Source organism: Pogoniulus pusillus, chromosome 8 (assembly GCF_015220805.1).
Source record: "Pogoniulus pusillus isolate bPogPus1 chromosome 8, bPogPus1.pri, whole genome shotgun sequence".
Taxonomy (NCBI): domain Eukaryota; kingdom Metazoa; phylum Chordata; class Aves; order Piciformes; family Lybiidae; genus Pogoniulus; species Pogoniulus pusillus.
Window position 1 is genome coordinate 27,791,206 of NC_087271.1, and position 24,261 is coordinate 27,815,466.

General features: G+C 40.1%; 1 protein-coding gene across 3 annotated transcripts; it reads left to right on the forward strand.

The window, feature by feature from the left end:
• Positions 1-1,181: 1,181 nt before the first annotated feature.
• Positions 1,182-19,842, forward strand: PTGFR (prostaglandin F receptor). Of its 3 annotated transcripts, none has more exons than XM_064147860.1 (3): positions 1,182-1,261; positions 2,451-3,298; positions 17,644-19,842. In XM_064147860.1, the coding sequence occupies exons 2-3, from the start codon at positions 2,510-2,512 to the stop codon at positions 17,947-17,949; spliced, it is 1,095 nt and encodes a 364-aa protein (XP_064003930.1). In that variant the 5' UTR covers positions 1,182-1,261; positions 2,451-2,509; the 3' UTR covers positions 17,950-19,842. The 3 variants fall into 3 exon arrangements, with proteins under 3 accessions (XP_064003930.1, XP_064003932.1, XP_064003931.1); XM_064147862.1 differs by having other exon boundaries at positions 2,451-2,977; XM_064147861.1 differs by lacking the exon at positions 1,182-1,261 and having other exon boundaries at positions 2,373-3,298.
• The last annotated feature ends 4,419 nt before the right edge of the window (positions 19,843-24,261 follow it).

Here is a 24,261-nt window from a genome sequence, read left to right on the forward strand (position 1 = left end):
GCATTTTGAGGAAAGAGGCCACCACATGGTGCTTTTAACTGTGTATGTGATGAGACACTGAAAGAATGGATTTAGCTGGTCTGTGTTGCCTCACTGGTGGATTAGAGATCCAAATTGTATTCCAGACACGAAGCTAAGCAAAAACTCTAACATGTTGGAGAGTGTTATTTTTAAAATAGTTCCCACAGAGCTAGGAGTAGCACAACTCAAAGCTCTATCGCAATGGAATCAAATACAGGTTCTCCACCACCTTTGCCTATGTCGAATTCTATATTTTACAATTTGATTTTGTATTTTGGCTTATTTCTGTAATAATTTTTTTTATATAAATTCCCACTCAGGCCTGTTTGGTAGTCTTGGATGAAAGAAATTAGAAGTTACCCATAACTTCAACCTCTTACAACATGATGGGGAACAAAGACACTTTTGAATCTCAAGCCTTAACCTTAGTATCATTAACTCCTTGTCTGTCTGCATTGTCATGGTATTGATCTGGTGGCGAAATGCCCCAAGGAGCACTTCCAGCTCTACACGATCCAGTCGGTGCAAGGGGTGTGTGTCTAGTGATATGCACAGCTGCATCCCGTGGCAGTACTCGTGGAGGTCACCCCTGTCTGCAGGGGAAGAGAGCAGTTGGGTGAAGCCGTGTCTGAGGACAGACACAGTTTTTTGGTTGCCGCTGCTGCTGTGTCTGCAGCGCCGTGGGCAAGAGCTCATCCAGCCTGGCTGGGGTGTCCCTGTCACCTGTTGCTGTGCTGTGACGAGGCAGCCTGGCCCTCGTGGTCAGAGACATCGCTCTGCACCCCGGCTCGGCCAGGCAGGAGGGTCTCCGTTGTGCGGAGGACGAGCTCCTTGCCCCTCTCCCTATTTCAGCAGCTAGGGAAGACCTGGGCTCAGGATCTCCACCTCCTCGGGACAGAGCTGGTCGCCCACGGGACTGACCAAACTGCCCCCCTGCTCCCTCGAGAAAGGGCAAGGGGGCGCTGGGGGCTAGGGGTGGGTAGGGGCAGGTGCTGCGACCCTCGGCGCACATGGAGCTCCCCACGACGCTACAGCACGGCCCTGGCAGGGAGACTAACCGGCACTGGTGGGGATGGCGGGACTCTGGGACGGGGACGGGGGAGGTGGCGGAGGGGGAGGGAGGGCGGGGGTAGGGCGGGCGGCAGGCGGTACTGGGCGGGCGGAGAGGCGGTGGCGGGGCAGCGCGCTGCGCCGCCGCGCCTGTGCCCGGTGGCGCGGAGTGAAGCGGAGCGAAGTGGAGGTGAGGCGGAACCGGGGCGGGGAAGTAGCGATGCGCTCCGTCGGGGCTGGGCAGTGAGACCCCTGCGGGGTGCGAAGGTACAGGGAGGCGGCGCGGAGCCGGGAAGTGGGAGCCGGTACCGGCAGCGGCCGGTGTCACTTGTGCCCGGCGTGCGAACTCGCCCCGCCCTCGGCGGCAGCGATGGGCACTTAAGGACGCTGCAAGCAGTGAAGGGGCACTGCGGGTGGCGGCGGCGCTACCTCGGGTGCGCTGCCGCAGCTCAGCCGGCGCTGCCCACGTGCGGGCACGGCCGGGGCGGTTGGCCCTCAGCGGGGCGGCCGCGCTGAGCCGGGCCGGAAAGGGAGGGAGGCAAGGGAAGGCTCCGTGCCGAGGGTCGCTGGCTGCTGTCCCGCGTAGCTGTCCCGAGCGACAGGAGTGCTTGTGGCACCGGCGTGCCCGGTCGCTGAGCTCGCTCAGTAACTGCCGCGCCTCTCTGACGCGTTCTACGAGCCTGTGCTGCTTTCTGCGTTGGAAGCTTTTGCAGCAGGAGTGTCCGGAGAGTAGAGATGAGAGATAAAGTGTAAAATAACTTAAGTAATTGACTTCTGGATGAGGGAGCGGCTAAAATACAAGTTTGTGCTTCAGTGAGAGAACTGGAGAGTTGGAGGCTTCGGTGTTGGTTAGCTTAAAGCGTTAAAACATTGAATTGTGAGAGGAGAATTACTTGGAAGATGTTAGGACGTTGTCCTGAAAATGACTGCCTGACAGCGAGAAGGAAAACGGAGAGTAACTGTCGTCTCAAAACCTTTCAGTTTGAGTATTTCACTTTTGACTGTGCTTGGGCTGATAAATACTTCACTTCGAAGAGCATGTTGCAAAAAACTTTTGTTTGTATACGTAGTTTAACCTCCAGAATGGTTTCTCTGATGATATGCACGTGAACATTAAATATTTCAATACTTTTTTGGCATATTTTACGTGTGCAGAGACCATACAAAGATACTGTATGCTGTATCTGCACTGTATAATGCACGCAGATGATTGCTTTATCCTCTGGCTGAAGTGCTTAAAATGTGGTGCCATATCCTACCACTGAGAAAACTGGAAATTTGATTTGTGCCACAGAGAAATACTATGGAATTTCTTCTTCAAATGTCATTTGAACAGCAGGATGCGTTTTACAATGTCTCTGTATTTGTTAATATTGCAGATGCCTTTTGATTGCAAGACTGCTGCGATGTTCTGAAGGCTGCCTCTCTTTTCCTAACCATGAACAGTTCAAAATCACCAGGGCTGGCTGGATTTGGAAATTTGAAAAACACTACCTGCCACACAGAGAAGAAGATTTCAGTTTTCTTTTCAATAATCTTCATGACAGTGGGGATTTTGTCCAACAGTCTTGCGATAGCAATTCTCCTGAAGGCGTACCAGAGATTTAGGCAGAAATCGAAAGCCTCCTTTTTGCTTCTTGCGAGTGGTTTGGTTGTCACAGATCTCTTCGGCCACCTCATCAATGGAGCCATTGCAGTGTTTGTGTATGCATCAGATAAAGACTGGATTCGATTCAACCAGTCCAACATTCTTTGCAGTGTTTTTGGCATCTGCATGGTTTTCTTTGGTTTGTGCCCACTCTTATTGGGCAGCGTCATGGCTGTTGAACGATGCATTGGAGTCACTAAGCCAATATTTCACTCTACAAAAATGACTTCTAAACATGTGAAAATGATGTTGACTATGGTATGTCTGTTTGCTGTTCTTATAGCTTTGCTGCCTATTCTTAGGTTTAGAGCCTATCAAATTCAAGCATCGAGGACGTGGTGCTTCTATAAAACAGAACATGTTGAGGACTGGGAAGACAGATTTTATCTCTTACTTTTTTCTTGCCTTGGGTTACTGGCCCTTGCTATTTCGTTCTTGTGCAATGCTGTGACAGGAATTACCCTCTTAAGAGTCAAATTTAAAAGTCAACAAAGACAAGGCAGATCTCATCATTTTGAAATGATCATTCAGCTCTTGGCAATAATGTGTGTTTCTTGCATTTGCTGGAGTCCATTCCTGGTAAGACCTTACTGTGTTTGCCAATTTTTTAATGCACAACACTGTATAAAAGTTACACTTTTCCATCTTCGGGTTTTAAGGTGCTTTAGCTGTGGTAATAGCTGTATTAATTTTACAGCATATTGTCAACGATGTTTGTCTCTTATTCTCCATTTCTTATCATAAGCAAAATACATTGAGTAAGCTAAATATATGGGGACTATGAGGACCATGTTTTCCATGCTGTGAAGCAGAGGGGTGGCTAAAATAAATCAGCCAGTACTGAGTTGTCCAAAGATTCAGTGAAACTGTGGAGTGGAGAGTCTGTTTAGACTATACTGTGGTTCATATATTTTTTTCAATTTATGATAATCTGTTAGTTATGGTTTACTGCTACTTGTGTACTGTGGTACAGGAGATAAGAGCATAAAAATCCTCCACTCCAATGCAGGGTATTAAGGGCTTTGGTTTAGAGCTGTGTTAAAAACCAGTAGTTGGCAGAGGGTTAAAATGAAAACTTGCTGTAGAGCTAATGAAGATGGGTTTATAGAGCTGTGTTAAAAACCAGTAGTTGGCAGAGGGTTAAAATGAAAACTTGCTGTAGAGCTAATGAAGATGGGTTTATAATCTGGACAGATGACTAGCAAAGCTGCTCTGTGCAATTGGTGCACCTTCTCAGCTGTCCTGGCTGTACTGTAGGACTGCTTACTGGTACGTGCTGTGACTCTTCCAAAGTGACAGGTGTCACTTATGTTAGTGAGTGCTCTGTCAGTGAGCAGGGTCAAAAGAAGCAAGATTATGATAGTGGGAAAGAATTTGACAGCTACCATTCTATGGTGGCATTGTAAAGCTGACATTAACTGTGACTATTGTAGTAAACCTGACTGAAGATTTTTTTTTTTCTAAATCAGAGTCACAAGTAATATGAAATCTTAATTTATTTCCTAAAAACAAAGTCCTATGGTTTTCCAATGATATTAGTGAGGATCACTTTTGGTTTGAGTTTACAAATGAAGAAAGTGAAATCTGAGATCTGAATCAGATCCAGATGTATTTCATCTATTTACTCCCTATGCTATAGCATGAAGTTACCTGAACTAGTTCTGAGTTAGATACTGATACTAGCTTAGCTGCAACAATTGGGTATAGCTGGCAGGTAGCATTAAATTAATCCAGTACTGCAGACTTCAAGGAGAAAGTCTGGATATACATCTCTGCATCACTGAAATGCACCAAGTCTCTTTTGCTTTTGTTCAACCCACAGAGTATTTTCCAAGCATAGTTTGGAAACTCTGCAGCATAGTTTAAATTCACATTGCCTGTAGCATGTAGAGCATACACAAAATCATCAGAACAGAATATCAAACTTCTGTAGTGAGCTTCCATTTACTTCCAGACACCTCCTGAAATATCTAAAGCAAGACACAGAATGGTTTTCAAGAAAAGTAGCTAAAATGATGAGTTTACTTTAAATAAAAAAAACCCCAAACAACAGTATATTGTGCTCTGGTGACATTTATTTTCAGATAAAGTAACTGTCCTTAAAGGCTGGAATTTGATTTTTAGAGCCCTTTGGTTTCAAAAGAGCTATAGACTTTTTTAATTCAAAATAGATACTTCAACATACAAAAGACCACTAAATTGCAACCACAGTTGTTTTCTCAGTAAATTTGTTATGCCTTTCAATTTTTGTTAACTATAGAAACTTTTTTTATTAATTCTCAATGATCTTTACTGAACTAATAGCACTTCCTTTGTTAAAGTATTTAACTTGATCTAAATTGTAAGCAATTCTGCTTCACTTGGGACAACTGTTGGTGCTCTTCGTGCATTCCAGTCTTATGATGCTTTGCTTTTGGATCTCTTACCACCAAAATTTCCAATAGGGAAAATAGCTCTACAATATGGAAAATGTATGTTAGAAATGTGGAGTTTAAATAAAAATAGTGAAAGGTAGGATTTTTGTTCCTGAAATAAAGTTTCAAGGAAGTGAACAATTAACTATTTTTTTGCCAGGGAGATTCATAGTCAGGAAAATGCAATAGAGGTCCTTGGTAAGTAATAGCTTTCTTAGCTTTTACAATCATAGAGCTTACATCAAAGTTAATTCTAAGAATTACCCAATCTTTGTTTTGATAATATTTTGTCCACTGAATGCAATCAGAATTGTAAGTGTTAATTTAGCAAGCTTTATTGAATCACAGTCGAGCATACAAATGCAGTGGAATAGAGCTTAGCTGCGGAAGTGCTACAATAAAGAGTTCCAGGGTTTATCAAGACATGTAATTTATGATGAATTGATGATCTAAATCTACTTGTCCAATTAACTGAAACCTCTCAGGACTTTTAATTTGCAAAATGCATGGTTTACATTGTGCAATAAAATCAGCATATAGCAAAATAAGTATTTCTTGAAATAAATATGAGCAAATGTTCATAGGTGAAGTTGTTTGACAAAGTAGCTAAATACATTCTTGTTTTGCAATCATTTCCTTATTTATTTTTTTCTTAAAGCTAAATCTAGAAGTATCTATCTTCAAATTGTGAATTTTACCCATGTTCTCTGTCCTAAAGAGTATACAGAACAAAATGCTTTGTGAGAGTGAATTGCCTTGATACAAACCAAAGTAATTAGAAACCAGACAAACCTTTAAAACACAAAGCATAGGAAAGCAATGTAGTTTATGCCATATATTGGCAGATACAAGGATCTGGTTTTGTTTGATGTGATTCTTCTTATGGTGGAGGAATTGTTTTGTTTATTCTTTTTTATTCTAGTCTGATGGTACATCAGTTGTCATATATGCAGGACTACCAAAATCAAGTTTTTTTTCCAGGTGGAGTTATATATGCAGTCACTGTCTCTGCTAAAATCACCCGAGATGACATTTAGAGGTACAAGATCTTGAGCCACCCTTTATGGTGTCTGATGTGGAAATGAACTTGACTTCTGCATCTGCTCAGTAGTAGTGAACTTGCTTTAGTGCTGTTATGTGTGTGTAAATATATATATGTAACTAATACTTATTATTAGATATAATAATATATAACATTTTAATTAATTACCATCTCTGTTTGAAGACTCTTGGAGATCTGGTGCACTTTTCAGAAGCAGCATTCATGGCATGGCTTCTGTAGAGCACTGCTTGGGGCTGTTGGACAGGGATTTCTGATTTCTTCCTTTTGATTTCTTCCTTCTGATTTCTTTCCTGAAGCTTTATCTTATCTACTTATCAAAATTTATCATTTTTTAAGTTTTCTGCTACTGTATGGGAATCTTTCCTTAATGAAGTACCAGAATGAATGATACTTCCTGCTGCTTCACTTTAAGGGAGCATTTATCTCATTTTGAAGAGTTGAGAACAGGAGGGAATTCACAACAAGTGAAATTCATGAGTTTTCAGACAATCTATGCAGTCAGTAATTTACATAGCTGTATATATTCTGATCGTTAAAATAATTTTGCTTTGTGATGGGTAATTTCAGGAAACTATGTTCTAAGGATAGTAATTTCTCTGTGTAGTAAGTCATCTAATTTCATCCTTACAAGAAGCTTAGCCTTTTACTAGGGACGTGTGACTTTTTTTTTGATGCATTTGGAGTTTGAGTTCCCAAAGCAAATAGTCGGGCTGGAGGATTCTGTGATAAGCATCCCCAGTAAAATAGATTGTTATATAAAACTGTTTTTTGGCTGTGAATTGATGTCTGCCCTGCCATGAAACAGCTCGTTTGTTGAATCTGTGTTTGTATGAGCAAATTCTGACGTCAGGATGTTAAATTCTGTAGGGCTTAAGGGATAAATGTATTTTAAATGTTGGGTTTAGAGTACAAAAATGAACTTCTTGTACTTGTGGACCAGAAGGATTTATTTCAGAGTGAATTTATCTACAGGAACAAATTATGATACCACAAAACATCTAATCTTTTTCATGTGTGGAACACACCCTTAGTCCTAACATTATTCTTGTTAGCATAATTTTCCATGTATTTAGCTGATTACTTCCATTCCAGTTTTACCTCCCTTCTGCTGCAGAAAACAGACACTTCTATTTTTTTCTTTCTTTTTTTTTTTAAGGTCTCAGCTGTTTATCTCATGTGATTGAATCAGCTTTTATTCAGTTGCTTTTATTTTACTGACTAGATTAATTTCTAACAGTCTCTTCTCAGGTAATCTCTTCTAATTTGTTATGCTAATTGCATCTCTGAACTTACTCTGATTTCTTAATGTCCTCAGATTGCCTTGTGCACCGAAGCTTGATGGTTGGTTTTCATGTACCTAGGGCTGCATTTGGCTTACCATTTGCTGAATCACTCCAACCTAGATGCTGCTGGAGCTGGTTGGAGTGGTCCAGTGAATATGCTGCTGGAAGAGGTGAGAAGGGCAGTGATGCACTAATAGGGAAGCTCTTGGTGAAATTCCCTTACCCCAACTCATTCAGCCCCAGCTGCTCCACCAGGTAGTTTGGCTGCTGTGACAAGCTCATGGTGGTTGGTATGTGCTCAGGGCGGTCAGTGGGTTGAAGGTGTTACGCTAACTAAATTCTGGGCCACGCAGTTACATGCAGTATAAGATACTTTGTTGTACATGGGAAGCCTTTGTGCATCTCATTTTAGTGTTTCTCTATGTGCAGTCATGTATATTTGTGCACAGTGACCCTTTGCCAAGAGTCATACCCATGCTACCCTTGAAGTGACTCCCTCCATTCCTAGTCTCTTTATTTAATAAGCTGGCAGGTTGAGCTCCTGTTATACTGCCTTATGTTTAACTGTGCAATGGGCATCGTGCCTATGAGCTTGTTACTTTACTAAAGCTGTTTGTATGCCTTCAGATATTGCCAGTCATATTGTCTCTACAACAAAATAGTTACTTAAAAACGTGGCCCTTGCCTTATGCTCTCATGAGTGGCCATTGTCATAATGAGAGAATGCAGCTGAGAAGCAGACACAAGGTGTTCTAAGATGCGGGGCCATGCTTTGCCAGCGGGAGCCTTGTTGCCAATGAGATTACATCTGTCCCATGTTTCATGGGTGACTGCTCAGCAGAAATATATTCTGTCACACTAGAAAACATGCCTGTTTTTTGGTCAAAGCTGCAGCATTGTGAACTTCTTGTGCTTGCACAGGCGCTGTCAACAAGGACAGGGAACTTTTCTTTTGTAAAAGAGCAACTGAGGCTTTCAGTTTCCAGTCATCTGTTTCTGAAGGCTCCTATTAAATATGTCTAGCTAACCTTGCAGCTTTGAATGCTGTTGTAACATTTACAGGGGAAAAATACACTTTTTTTTCCAAGGTTCAAATTTTAAAGAAGATAATCAATGATAATGATTATGTTTGTGCTGGCTTTTGTAATTGAATTCTGGTCAAGTTGTGCTGGAATAGTTGGTTGTTGACACCATACAGAGGCAAGATACATTGTCAGAGTAAGGAAGGTGTGGTTTAAAATGGGTCTGGGCTGCGCTTCATAACCTTCCTGTGGCGGGCTGATGGGCACAGGAGAGCTGTCCTGCTGCAGGATCTCCGCAGGAATACCCCACGGGATGTTGTGATTGCATCTCTTGGGCAGGATGCAAGCCCATCTCATGAGCCCACTCCTGGCACAACAGTTTACTAACTGAACCAGGTTCATAGAGAAAGAAAGAGCTTATTTTTTTTAGCAGATGGCCTGCTAGACATGCCTTTTTAGGTGTAGTCCGAATGGAACGTGTCCAGAGAAGGGTGACAAAGATGGTGAGAGGCCTGGAACACAAACCCTATGAGAAGAGGCTGAGGGAGTTGGAGTTGTTTAGCCTGGAGAAGAGGAGGCTCAGGGGTGATCTCATTGCTGTCTACAACTACCTGAAGGGATGTTGTAGCCAGGTGGGAGTTGGTCTCTTCTGCCAGGCAACCAGCAACAGAACAAGGGGACACAGTCTCAAGTTGTGTGGGCGAAGGTCTAGGCTGGATGTTAGGAGGAAGTTGTTGGCAGAGAGAGTGATTTGCCATTGGAATGGGCTGCCCAGGGAGGTGGTGGAGTCACTGTCCCTGGAGGTCTTGAAGAAAAGCCTGGCTGAGGCACTGAGTGCCATGGTCTAGTTGACTGGCTAGGGCTGGGTGCTAGGTTGGACTGGATGATCTTGGAGGGCTCTTCTAACCTGGTTGATTCTATGATCAATACAGTAATGGTTTATTGTCTAATGCAGGTTGCTGTATGTCTTATAGACCTTGCTGTGTGATAATAGGTAAGATCAGGAGCAGCTGAATAAAGTGCTCTATGACTTCCTCTGGAAAGAAGAAAAAAACACATCTCATGAGTTAGCTTGTCTTTCAAGCTACACTAGAAAAAAGTGGCCTCTATCTCCTTATTTATCATGCTTTTTAATTGCTTGTTGAGTCTTTCAGTACATCTTTTAACACTGCAAATTCAGTTACTATTCTTGCTTGAGTTCTTACAAATCAGCTTCTGATACTCAAGTTTTAATCACTGAATTATTAGTGTAATTCCTAATATCATGTCCCAAAATATATTTTGGAATAAATAGCTGATTTTAGAGGTAAAGAGGAAAGAAAACACTCATTTTGATTGAAGTTTTTGTTAGCCTCAAGATGGAAGTGTCTGTTGGAGCCAATTTCCTGTAGAATAAAGTTTAAGCATCAACTCAGACAATTTGAGCATGTTTTTTTTCATATTCACCCTGGAACTACTCCATGGAAAGAAATTGCAGGTGTTTGTGAAAAGAGAATAAAAAGTTTAATACAGTGCACTAAAAATTCAATCTGCTTATTCTAGTATCTAGGATACTACAAACCCTTGGATAAGATGTTTGTGCCTTTTCCTAATATTGATTGTAGAGTTCTTGCTTTTACTTTGGATTTTTAAGAGGCACAGCTGACAAATTTCTACCAGGTCAGATGAGAAAGGGAATGAGTATTGCTTTAGAGTATGCCCACCTAAAATGATACTGAATTTCAGAGGTACCACTTTGGTGTTAGAATTGGTTTGTTACTATATTAACATTTTCAAGAAATATGAATCATTAAAAAAAATGTTTTTAAGTGTGGGCTGAGGCATAGTTTATCATAGCATGCTTAGAAACTATATTAATTGTGGCTATATTTGTAATTCAAGTGTTTACATCCCACTCAGAAGTCAGGGAATTGAGCAGCTGAGGTGCTCTCTCAACAGAGAAGAGGTTCTGGTGAAGAAAATGAAAGAAAGAAAAAGGACTGTCAGATTCAGACAGAAATGTTTGGGTTCTTCTGGAGAAACAAAGAGGAGTGACCTGAAATGCTTTATTCAAGCCCACTCTGAACTTACGTTACTGCAAAACAAATGAAAATAGGTAGTCTCTAAGGGGAAAGTTGACAGAAAAGAAAAGCTTCTTCACTTTCAGTTTATGTTTGCAAGTACATGCGCACAAAAAATCCTTCTGTTTATGGGGCTTCATGCATGATTGCATTCCTGCTTTGTGTAAAGTAAGATAATGCTAAGGCAGTTAATAGAGTATAAATAGTGAGTGTTTCATTGTGGCACTTTACTTTTTTCGCAGTAATTTTGACAAATTCTTGCCTACATAATAGTGTCATTTCAAATTACATTTCCAAATATTTGTTCAGAATGTGTATTGCCATCCATAAACATTTTGCACAGAGCTGTAAAAACACAGCTGGTGAAAACGTCACACTTGACTCTGACGGCACAGTAGTGGAGTGCAGTCTGCTGTGAGTCCTTCGCAGACTTGGGCATCCACAAGGAGAGCAAAAACTGAAGAAATGAACAGCTTCAGCAAGAGGGTATCATATAGTGAGGACAGACAGAGCTGCTGGGCAGCAAACACCCACAGAGGCTTAGTGTCATGGCTGCAGTGTGATATATATGCTGCTACACTGCAGTCCGTCCTTTGGCACTCAGTTGATGTGAGATTTGCTCTGCTGATTAGGAGGAGTGCTTGAATGTGCTCTTTCAAGGCTTTGATATCACCAGTAAGGGAAGAGTAGTTGTATCACGAATGGTACCATACTCATGAACCAGCCTTGTCAGCTGGCCACAGAATTAACTGTATCTGAGAAAAGAATATTGGAAACTTCCATCTGTGAAAAATGTTCTTTCTTGTATTCCCTGTATTTATTTTTTTTTCACTTGTATGACAGCAGTTGTTCTTTGGGAACAGCTTGAAGCTCAGAGTGCCTTTAGCTTTACAATACCCCCAAAAGTTTTATGCCGCTCTGTTTTAAAGGAGGTAAATATGGAGCTAAATAAACTGCAAAGTGTTTTTGCAACTTCAGCTACCATTGGTCCAGTTTTTTTTTCTGTCTGTTTCTCATTTGGGTTCTGTATTTCCTGACAGAGACTGCAAGCCTAATAGAGGAAGGGTTTTTCTCAGCCTAACTGCCTTTAACAGTACCGAAATTAACTTGCATGCTTAAGGATACTTACAATGGCAGGTAGTAGTTACCATCCTTGATTTATCTGTTTTGCACTACAACTTGGTTTTGAGAGGTAAACAGGTATTTTCTTTAACTGACTAGGGAGCCAGTGGATCTGTTGTTAATTTTCAGTGGCATTGTTATTTTTCACAGAAGCACACATGAGAGAAGAGGGGGCTCTTATTTTGCTGCTACTAGTTAAGAGCTGAATCCTGTGAGACTTTACAGATGGAAGTATTAGATAGCCCCTTACAAGTATCCTCTGGACTTTAATGTGGAGGAAAGCTTGCTATTGCATTTTGTCTTCTTTAGTTCACTTCTAAGTGCACATTTTTAAAATTAAATCAATATACTCAGTTAAAATTTACTTGCTAGGGCAAATTATCATCTGGTATATGAAAGTTGAAGGCATGGTTTGTGTTTTTCTTTTAAAAAGAGAGAGACAAATATTAGGGGAAAAAATGTTGCAGGTCTACAACATAAACATTACGTGGCATAAGTAGTGCAATGTGTGTACTAACATTCTGATGACAGAAGTGGTGTGCTACCTGTTTTTTCTTGGAAGTCCTTGCTTTTAACCTATATAGAATCACAGTGAAAAGTAAAATGAAGCATACCAAACTTTGTTGCAACAAATGCTTAGTTTGTATACTGCAATATCTATATACAGGCAAATTTCTGTTTGCTCTTAGATATAAAATGGTACATAAAATAAATAAAATGTGAGGATAGAAGCATTTTTATTTCTCTCTTCCTCTCTTATGCAAATTGTTTTCTCAAAGTTTCTGTTTGTGGGGTGCTACAAAGTGCCACCAGCAATTTACCCATATCAGACTGCAGCTTCTTTGCAGAACATATGAATAATGGAAGTGCCAACAACTTGTTGGAATTTCAAAATAAAGATAGTTTGGTTTTCTAGAGTGGGACATAACCAATAGAATATTGTCTTGAGTCCTATGTGGTTTAGGAGGATGTCAAATACATTTCTGGATTCAATGCAGGCATAAGTGACAAAATATAAGAACTCTGCAAATATTGGGGGGGGAATGGATTTTCTTCCATAATTGGAAATTCTCAGAACTGCTTCTAATGAATTCCAAAGGAAGAGGAAGAGGTTTGAGAGGGTCTGCAAGGTGCTTGCAGGGATGCGAAGCCTGAAGGCCGAGCTACTGCAGAGGAAGAGAATTTCTGATATTTATCTGCCTTGCTTTCTATGTCAGTCTCATGGTGACTGTTTTTTATCCAGTTTCCTGAGGTCAAGGTTAGAACCTGGATTTAGCCAATGTGCTGAAATGCATCAAAGTGGAATTACAGTTTATTTCCTAACCGGCACTGAAGTCTGCTTCTTGTTTTGATTGACTGTCCTTGAATACTAACAGGAATGTGACTAAGCAGCACTGCCATTTAGCTTATTAGTTGTTCTCATATACTTGAGATCCAATTGGAAGGGAAATGAAAGTCATACTGTTTATATTTGTAGAGTAGTGTGAAGTTTTGGAGCGTTTTTATTCTGTTTGTGCACATCCCTAAGGGCAATTCTTTGATGCTGTCTGTTAGATGCAAACTTGTAGAAGTCAGTGATTTCAATTTTACTTAAAACTTTTTTCTTCAGGCTTTCTGAATCTCACAAAGCAAGCTCTGGTTTCAGTAAAGCCTAAAACTGAACAAAAAAGATGGAATTTAATATATTGTGTCAAGTCCTTGCTTGACACAGATTTTATTTCTCTGCATTTGTTTTTAGGGACAGGGAGTTCTCAGGTCTTCCCTTAGACCGTAAGAGCTAATAGAAGTCAGAGTAACTTTCTGCCTTACATACAGGCAGCCTTGGTTTAAAAAGTCACTTTTACAGTTACACTTTTATAGTTACTTTCCTTAGGAAAGTTTGAATTGTATTGGCTACATCATGTAATACTTTCATTTCCTGGTAAACCAGGCAGACATGCTGCAGCTGTGTTCATATAAACACTGTAAAATTCAGCAAAGTGCTACTTGGATTTTCACATTTCTAAATCTGTTAGAAAATATCATGAGTTACATTTGTTAATTTACCATCTGAGGACTAACTTATTGAGCCATAGCACTGAATCTGCAGGAATATTTCAGTTGTGGAGACCAAAGGCAACTAGATATGATATAATTGTGTTGCCTTTTCCCACTTTCCCACTCATTTACTTCTGGCTACAGAGGAGGAAGTTCCTTCATTGTTCTAACCTGTTGGATGTACAGGAAAGGGAAAAAAAAGACCATCAGTCTTTGCATTGTTGTCTTGACTGTGAACTAATTATTGAATAAAATTAGTCAAATTATTAAGAAGCGTCTGCAGATAACTTCTTGCTCTCAGAATTCTCTCAGCACTGCTGCAAGCTCTGGTTGCAGTTTCTGAGCAGGTATTTTAGTGCTAGTTCAGTGTCGTGACTTTCTCACAGCTAGGGAGTGAATACAAATTGTCTGCATGCTTTCCTTTAAAGAAATCCTTAAACAGCTAGTAATATATTAGGCCATTCCTTTTTGTAGTTTATGATTTTGAACTATTTTGAAATAACATTTTAAGAATTTAAATGTAAGTAAATAAATGGACTGTGAAAATGTGGTAGAAATGTTTTTTGACCTTCTTCATCTGGAGTTTAGGGTCTTGTTCTAGAAATCATCAGATGACTTTAGAAAGGCTTAAGTAACCAGGTCATGGTCTCCTCTTTGCCTTCTCTTTGCTTGTAGTTGGCTGTGTTTGCATGTATTTTTCTTAGGTGTTTTCTCAGAAGACATGGGAGAGCTTCCAGTATAGCGCAGGTGATTTGGAGGAGTGAGAAGCTGTCTGCATACTCAGAAATGATGACATGGTAACATGTCTGTCACTACTGCTGCTCTGCAGCAAGTGTTTTAAGAGGAAATTATTCATGTTTGATATTAGGAGGAAGTTCTTCACAGAGAGAGTGATTTGCCATTGGAACAGGCTGGTGGTGGAGTCGCTGTCCCTGGAGGTGTTCAAGAAAAGACTTGATGGGCACTTAGTGCATTGGTCTAGTTGACTGGCTAGGGCTGGGTGCTAGGTTGGACTGGATGATCTTGGAGGTCTCTTCCAACCTGGTTGATTCTATGATTCTATTCTATGCTTGTGGTTAGACTGAAATTCTCTTAGTCCAGACCCATATGTAAATCTCATCATCTCAGAACTTCAAAAATTTGGGTTGTCATTTTATGTTGGTTATAGTGATACAAGAAAGGATACATAATACTCTTGAGTAGTGGAAGTCATGTGGCTTGTTCTTATTAAAATTTGTAAATCATGTAGATTTTTATCTTCTTATTTCTGGTGTAGGGATTCACAGCTGAATTGCTTCAGTATGTGGCTATATGAATGAGCTCTTCTTGATACTTGGTGACGTTGGATATATTGTTTTTTGTATGTCCAGAAATCAGAAGAGGTGACTTAAATGCTCTGGATGAAGCTTCTCCAAGTATCAGAGTCCATAAGATCATGTATCAAATTTACTTGTGGTCCTGATTTGCTTTATGTAAATACATAATCAAAAGAGAGGTACTTTATGTTGTGCTAGCAAATTGAACAGTGAACTAATGGATTCACTTAGAGGTGATTACTGCTAACTAGAATCTCACAAGTTTACTGGGTAACATGAGAAAACAACAGAGTTTTACAAAATCCAGACTGAACTACTTTTTCTAGATGGTGATGCCTACTGCTTCCTCTGACAGGCATGACATTGCAATGGATTTGGCATTTATTAACTGTTCAGAATGTAAGAGAGAAACAAACAAAAGTTTGAAGTACATCAAGAAGTAGGTTAGGAAATTCTATGTCTGTATTATGTCAGGCATGCAGTGCGTCGGATGAGGACTTTGAACTGTGGGCTCTGCAGTGATGTCATTTGCTGCCCAGTTGTACTTGTATGACTAAGGAGCATTACATCTGACTTTGGCTTGTGGTGTGAGACCTCTAATAAATAAAATGCAGAACTGTCCTAAGAAAACATCCCATACAAAAGCCAAAGGAGTTGTCTAAGTTTGGGTGGGCTGCTGATCTCAGAGAAGAATGTGCCCAACGGTTGTGGAGTGAAGAGCAGATTCAGGGAACTGATTTGTAGGTGTTTGTGTTGGCTTGGTGCTCTGACATTCCTCCTCCTTGCACCAGTTTCCAGCTGTGCTTCTACTCATCTCACCAGCTTCCTTAGGAATGTTCTAGGGGCTTGCTGCACTGCTCCCGTTGGTGTCCATACAGAAGCACTTGACAGATGCTCACACAAATACAGTCTGCTTTCATGTGTTCACTCAAATTTGTGCTCAGATGTGGTGCCTTGCAAGGCATAGGTAGGACCTAGGAATACAGAGAAGCATTTAAAAAGGCATAAAATAGGTTTGCTGGAGTCTTGAGTGGTAGTTTTTTCTCTTCATTTGTTAATTCTTTTTCTTTTAACCATGTATCATCATGAAAATGCTACCTTCTGCACAAAGGCAGTCTGACTCTCTCTCTCATCACCCAATAAATCACTCTACTCATAGCATCAGATGTAAAATATCACATATCTTAGTTAAATAACTGTACATCTTTAAAGGCTTTGGAACTGAAAGCTTTGGTGCCTCATCTTTCTACCAAAAATATCTTTGTGTGCTTTTAATGTTAATAATAGAGGGAGATAATTCACCATCATCTGGCAGATTCCTGGCTTTGCAGAGTTGAGCCTTCTTCACGCTCAGGAACTCACATTACAAAAGCTCAGTGGCAGAAAACATGTGAAGGAGGACTCTGCAGAGCAGGAGCCCTGGTGGCCAGTGCTTCACTGGGGCTGGTGTTTCAAAGCCTAGGTTGCAGCTCTGCAAAACAGGGAGGCCAGCTACAACTTATTGGGCTGGTGTAGATCTTGAGTATCCTCTGCCAGAAGCAGTCCTGCTGCACTATACTAGAAAACTAATGCCTCCACCCCTGTGAAACTATGTGCTTTAGCAGTGCTGTTGCTGTTGGAGGTCTGTCCTTGTGCAGCACCTCCACAGTTGAATGAAACCCTGTGTGTCTCCACTGGCAAGAGGAGAGGTATTGATGGTCTTAGTCAACATAGCTTAAATTTTCCTAAACCCTCTGGTGTTAATACATTGTATTCTGTTGCAGGTTTAAATGTGTGAAGCTTCTTGGTGAAATCAAAGTGCTGTATTCCTTATACAGCCTTTAATTAGTAAAATATTCTAGTCTACCATTGGTCCCTTCCATCCCTGGAACAGTCTTGATATGCTTTGTTACCTCAGATATCGGATAAGTTTTTGTTCTTTTCTGAATCAATTTTGGAGAGTTTTTCTGGCTGACTGACGTTCTCTGCTTGAGATTTAGCAGAAATAGTTCAGCAAAGACACATATATGTCCTATGTAAAATATTGGAGGAATCCTGAGATAATAGATGTTACATGCCTGAGAGTATTTACTTATCAATTGAGATACACTGATCACAGAATGGTAAGGGTTAGAAGGGACCTTTGGAGATCATCTGTTCCGATCCCCTCTGCTAAAGCACGTTCACCTAAAGCAGGTTCATCATTTGCACAGGACCAAGTCAAGGTGGCTTTTGAGTATCTCCAGAGGAGACTCCACAACCATTGAGGCAGCCTGTCCCAGTGCTCCCTACTTAATCCTTGAAGTAAAGAAGTTTGTACTTATGTTTAGGTGGAACTTCCTGTGTTCCAGTTTGTGCCCATTGCCCCTTGTCCTGTCACCACTGAAAAGAGTGACCCCATCCCCCTGGCATTCACTCTTTAGGTATTGATAAGCATTGATAGGTCTGCACTCAGACTTCTCCAGGCTACACAGCCCTGTGTCTCTCATGCTTTGTTTTGAAGACAGATGCTCCAAAGAGAGATGCAGTGAAAGTGTGAAGATCAGACATAATGTTGAAACGATTTTACATGTTTACATTCTCTCTTGTACGTTTTTGATGTATAATTTTAAAATCTTCCATTTTCAGGTGACAATGGCCAGAATTGGGATAAATGAGAGTGATTCAAAGGAGACCTGTGAAACAATACTTTTTGCACTCCGAATGGCAACGTGGAATCAGATTTTAGATCCCTGGGTGTACATTCTTCTCCGTAAAGCTGTACTTAAAAACCTGTACAAAATCACAAGGGGATGTTGTGGTGTGCACATCATAAACTTACACATGTTGGAACTCAGCTCCATCAAAAATTCTTTGAAAGTTGCAGCAATATCTGAGTCGCCAGTGAGTTCCAGACAAATCAACCTGCAGCCGCTCAGCTCTATGGGGCAATAAAATTAAGCAGTATCTGAAAGAGGTGACGGAGGCAACACTCATACTTGGGCAGTACTTTACAATTAATGCCAAAGCTCAGTGGCTTGGCATTTGAGTTGTGACTGGTTTGCTCTTGTTGCTTAGCAGTGTGATATTGCTACTCCGAAATATGCATTTGAATGTTTCAAATCCCTTTAAAATAAATCCTTTCCCAAACAGGTAGATTTTTGATAAGTCATCCTCTGTTTCTCCCTTCCGGACACTAAAGTGAAAAGGGTTCCTAACATTGTTCCCCACCAAATGCTTTATCTTAGCAGGCTTCTTAACAACACGTGGAAGCGTGAAAGTGATCTCTGAGGTGATTTTTAATTTACCAGTGATAACCCAAATATGTTTCAGAATCACTGCTTCCTAGGGTAAAGTCCAACATCCTGTCTATGAGAATATTCTTTGCTTCTAAGCATTGATTTTTCCAGTTGGATATATAAAAAGACATTTTGCTTGTGCTCAGCTTATGAAATGATCTGGTTTGCTTGGTTCAGTGACTTGACCTCTTAATTATTTACTGTTCATGTGAATTTCTGGGGACAGCTGCAAACCTAATCAGTGTAAGCGTACCTTTCAAATCACTGACTAAACATGGGGTTCCCTATGGGAAGACGGAGGCAGATCAGCTCAAATTGCTCATAGTAATATTTTCAGGTCTATCAGTGAGTTTTCAGCCCTTTCAAGAAATGTTGTTTAACCTAACAGTCATAAAGTTGTGCTTAGTCTGTAAAGAGAGTAGGATTTTCCCCTTCCAAAAAGAAGGAAGTTTCTGGAAATGTTCCCCTAATGTATATACTGGAATGCTCACAAAGTACATCTTCTTCCATTGTCAGAGGTTGCACATCTCATTAAAGATGTGTGTGACCAAATGGGCACCTCTCCAGGTAACTGCACTGGGAGTATAGTTTTGTTGGTGAAAACAAACTGTGTGCTCAATTGTTGCAGGGACTGTGTCTGAAGAGCTGAGAGCGTTCAGTATACTTGAAGGTACCAGAGAGTTTCCAGGTCTTTTCACAGGAGCCCTTCATCTTTAGTGCTGCTAAAAAAAGCTTTGTGGTTTTATGACAGTACTCTGTTCAGAAACAAAAATGAGATTATCAGAGACTTTGTAGCAGAGGGATTGTTTCAAGATAGAAATGTCTATCTTTTACTGAAATACATTAGTGAATCGCTGGTGTATTTAGGCAAAGTAGTTAAAAACTGATTCACAAAGAAGACAATCTGAGGGACCAAAAATTATTCACAGATGAGAAATCCATGTTGCATGTGAGGATAGTTTAAAATAGAAAATAAAACCCCAAAAGGTTTAAATATGTTTTTTTTTGTTTGTTGTTTGTTTGTTCTAAAAGCTATTTCCTTTTTGTTTTAAAAAGGTTGAAAAATAAGTGGGTTAAGTAACCCGGTAATGAAATGACTTCATTTACCCTAAGGAATTCCTGTATGTGGTTTGTTTTCTCAAAGAGCTGATAAACCATAGACATATTTGATGTTGGTGTAAGCTCTGCACTGTTGCTTTATGTGAGTTCTGCTGAAATCTGGAAGCATTCAGTCAGTGCTCAGTTTGGCTTTTTTGTTTCATAGAATGTGATGCCAGTGTATCTGCTGACATAAATTATTTGTTCTTTATGGGAGATTGTTGTTTTAAGAGCTGCAAAAAAAAATGTTGGTCTGTAAATTGTTAAAGTATGTGATTGGTGAATGAAGCTCATCAATGTTCCATTTTGTTATGTGAATAAATGTATCTTGTGTAGTTCATAATGGTTGACTTGTAAAACAAAGAAACAAGTTTGTATGTATATGTGATTTCTTATATTTTGTGTACTAATACATAGTGAATGTAAATTGCAAAGCCTCATTAAAGTTATCAAACTCTATCTTGAGAGTTATGGTATTTTTGCATAACAAAAGAGATCTGAAGTTGTTGAAACTAATCTTTATGACAAAACCCCTTGCACTAGAATCAAGCCAGCCGCTGCCATTCACACATGTGATATCAACTATGAAGGTAGAGGGGTAGACAGTGAGAATTCAAATAAGAGATGCCAGTCTTCATCCACTTCATTGTTGTGTGAGCAGCCCAGTGCAGTCAGTGGTCTAAGAGAAAGAAGATCAAGTTCTAATGATCCATGCTTAGAAAATACAAGTAAAATGGAGCTTGTAACGAAAGCATTTTTATCCAAGTGTATGCCAGCACGTTACACAGGCTCTGATTAGGTTCACATATTCTGTGAATCCTAAAGAAAAATGAGTTTTTCTGGTAATATTCTCTCTTGGTTAATGAGGTAGTAGCCTGCAAAGGCAGCTCAGGACAGGGTCACCCAAGGATCTGTTACCATTGAAAATTATTTGATTGTCATTGCATTTCATCTCATGGGAGAGCCATCAATGGTACTGTATGGTTAGAAAATGATATGTTTTAAGGAATGTAAGATCATAAGAAAAATAAGATAGCTTCACACTAGGATCTCAGTGTTGCTCAGGCAGAGAGAAAAGGGCAGTCTGCTTAGAAAAGTGCTGATGATCAACTTAGAGGTTGGCTAACCATGTGAGGAGTCACAGGCTGCTTATTTTTGGCTAGGCAGTAATTAGTGTCTCCAGAGCAGGCAGGGGCAGTAAGTGTTCTGATGGGAAGAAAGTGAATCTCATTTCTGACTAACTAATGACTGAGGAAATCTTTAGGGTAGAAGAATGTATTAATCTAATTGGGACCTTAAGCAGTGGCAGGCTGTATAGCCTGTGTAGCCCAGGTCCTAGCCTGGGCTGAATCAACCTGCTGAACCAAAGAAAAGCATCAGTAACAAGTTGATTATGATGGGGAGTAGACAAATATCTGTAGTTTGTTGCTGAGACACAGAGATCAAGAGCAAGGTTCAAAGGCTTTTTGATCTGATTCTTGAGGTGATGTGTCTACCTTGTGTGTTTATTTTCAGATATTTATATGTAAATGTTTTTGTTGCTTTAGTCAGATGTGTTAGGAACAATTTCAGGAACAATATGTACCAAATCTGTAACCATGGTGGCCCTTTAGGACAGGGTGCTGCGACCTTCAGATGTTCCTTGCCTTCTGACACGCTCTTCCAGGATGGTACCAGTAATGCAGCACACCACTGATAAACTGCACAGATTGCCAGGAGATTTAATTCTCAACACCTGTATCCAGGGAAAAGCACTCAAATCCCAAGGGTATTTACAACACCTATAACAACACCTGATTTTTATTGCTTCCTACAGAAAAAAAAAGAACAACAGATACTTTCCAATTTAATCTGTCATCTGCCATGATTAAAAATAGCAGAACTAACCTATTTCAACAGACAGTGATTTCCTGTTGAATGTAAATTAATTGTAATACTAAATAGGAAATATTATATTCTAACAGTGTAGTGCTGTTGCAAAGATGAGATAAGAGAGAGGCTATTTAGTATAATTACTTTAATTTTGTATTCTTGACATAGCTCTGAGTTTACTACTTTAAGATGAGTACCCAGTACCCATTGGTATTGAATGTATATCTCAGATGGAAAATACTGCACATTAGTGCTGTGTTTTTTGGTTCTGTAAGCACTTGCTTTTTATTCTCATATTAATAACTTTAAAAGGGTGAGTTGCTACTTACCAGTGGATGCAGCTATGCAGTGGATTGTGACAGCTGTTGTGCATCTCGCAGCCTCTTGTCTCAGACACTGGATCTGGGTAAGCAGTGGGAAAAATAGTGTGTTTGGTTCTGTACATGGAACTTAACTGTGGTCCATGATTATTAGTACAACCACTTGGAATACCTTGGAAGACCTTTTTCTGTTGTAAAAACAGTTCAGACTATTAAGTAAGTGATTCCTTCGACACCAAAATGTTTGCCAAGCAGGTTCTTGGGCTGCTGGGGTGCTTTTGGAGTGAGCTGACTGAACCACAACTGGGAGGATGACATCTGGCCATGTGCTCTTGCTGCTGCCTTTGGTGTTTGAGTGCACTGTAAGTTGATTAAACTTGCAAAAGTGGCAAAATACCCAAGTGCAGCAAAAACTGAATAGCTGTTTACAGACATTGGACTGCTCTGTTTCAGTGCCAGAAATTTTGCAAATGTGAAAGGGAGCATGGTGGGGAATGCATCAGCAAAGGGGTGGGCAGTGAGACCTCCCTGCCTGAGGAGCTGTTAATTTTTCTCAGCTGTTTTGTGAAGCCATGCCTTTGGGAGAAGATCAAGACCTACAATTGCTTATCTTTATAGTATTTTAAAGTGTAGCTCACAGATTCATTAACTCAGGCTTTCCTAAGCTTTTCTGGTTATTTAAAGTAATTTGGTCACTTTTTAGATTTTTTTTTTTTTTTTGGTGGAGGCTGAAAAAGCCAATGCCTGATACAGGTTTTCTATATCTTCTTCTCTGGTAAGCAGCAATCCATATTCTTGTTTTCACTTCAGTTGTATAGTGTTTGTCAAATCAAAACAGATTTGCAGTCTGACTCGTGGAGCTTGTACTCTGCTTTTATGCAGAGAGATACAGTATACATCTGTCACCCACAGTTTCTGGCTCAAGTACCAGCTGTGGCTGAATACGCATTCTTATGAGCAGGCTAGGGACAGCAGAACATAGGTGTGAGTATTTCCAACTCTTCTCCATGCTCCTTCCAATAAAGGTCTTTTTTTTTTTTTTTGGTGGGGGTGGGAAGGAAGATGGCTGGGGGGATGTGATGGGACTCTTTAGTCTTTATGTTAAAAATTATCATCCAGCTCTGGAGAAATGTAGTAGCAGTTTGATGACTTTTTAGAGGTAATGTATGTTTAGAAGCAGCAGGCAGTGCTGTCAAGGTGAAAAACTAGGGATTTGATCAGAGAGCCTGAAAACTGTGGAAAACTAAAACACCAGGTCTTACTCTGTACAGTTTATTAATAAGAAAGAAGAAAAGCAACAAACATAAGATTTGCAGCAAGTTACAGGAAGAATTAATAATATAAAAATGTCAAGCATCTAGTCAGTCATGACTGTCTGCTATGATAGATCTGATCATCCTCCTGTGGGGAAAAAGACTTCCTCTAACATTTCCAAACCCTTAATGATGATACCTCACTTGTCCCTTTTCCCTGCTGCCTCCTGTAAACAAGATCACAGCTGAAGTTGTCAGCGATTATATATTAAAAAATTATAATTTAAAATGCAAATTTATATCCCCTCTGATTTATAATTAAGAGAAGTGAAAGAGTGAAATCTATACACTAAGGACCTGGCTTCTTAAAACATTTGTGGAGTCTTAAAAAATGTCCTGTGGTTGCAGGAATATAGACACGTATCCATCCAGCTGGTTAATGTCAGCCCCGTGGTTGTAAAATAAATACTTGCTACAGAAGCTTGCAAAGATAAATCCATTTCACTTAAAAACAAAGCCCTCAAAACTTTACTGTCAGTAGGAGGTTGACAAGTTAAAATATTTGAAGTAAAAAATTGTTACCAGTAAATCCTCACTAGCAAGTAGCTACCATTCCCAGCAGAAGTTTTTGTGCATATTTGCTTTCTTCTGAGGCCAGCAGAAGAAAAACACTTGAATTTACAACTGATAATGCAGTTTAAAATATTTCTAATCCCAAAAATATTCTTCATTGGATTACATATTTCAGTCCTGGTTTTGCTTCAGGTGCATTGAAGGCAGATCCACATGGAAGTGAGAACTCCAGCAGAAGAGCTTAAAATAGTCTGTGACAAAGCAGCCTGGTAGCCTAGACTGAAACTTTTGCAATGCCACTTGGATAAGTGAGGAAGCCTATATTCTGTTCCAGGACTACAGTTTATCTTTTTATAATTCCTGATAAGGAATGACTTCTAGTAATTTCTAGAGTGCCTTTATTTTAATCTATTAAATTCTCTAGATGCCTGAAATATCACATGCTGTCTGCTGTTCCTTCTGGTCTGCATAGTACAGTCAAAAGGGGAAGATGAAGAGCTTTAATCCATGATTGACTGAAGCAATTCAACCTTTACTTCCTACAACAGTAATCTGATGTCTGTATTGAAAATACTCTGGTTTGGAAAAACCAGTGTGACTTACACCCCAGCAGGGAAGAATTATGACCGTGTGTATTTGAAGTACTCACCCCTCAGCAGAAAACTGTGCAGAGCCCAGGGATCTGATGATTGCTTAACTTGTGACAACCAGGTCCTTTGGTGAGTATGAGACCTTGAACTTGATGCATTCATCTTTTCTTTCTCCAGTATTTTTTTGCCACAGTGGCAACAGGGCCCTTGACTGTACCATCTTGCGTGTTACTTGCCTCTCTGGTGGGAAAAATTACACTTT

What these genes read in the sequence shown, in the direction of transcription:
- PTGFR (XM_064147860.1), top strand. Translation starts at nt 2,510, where the DNA reads ATGAACAGTTCAAAATCACCAGGGCTGGCTGGATTTGGAAATTTGAAA. An exon ending in TTTGCTGGAGTCCATTCCTG is followed by an intron (nt 3,299 to 17,643) that starts GTAAGACCTTAC and finishes TTCCATTTTCAG; the next exon opens with GTGACAATGGCCAGAATTGG.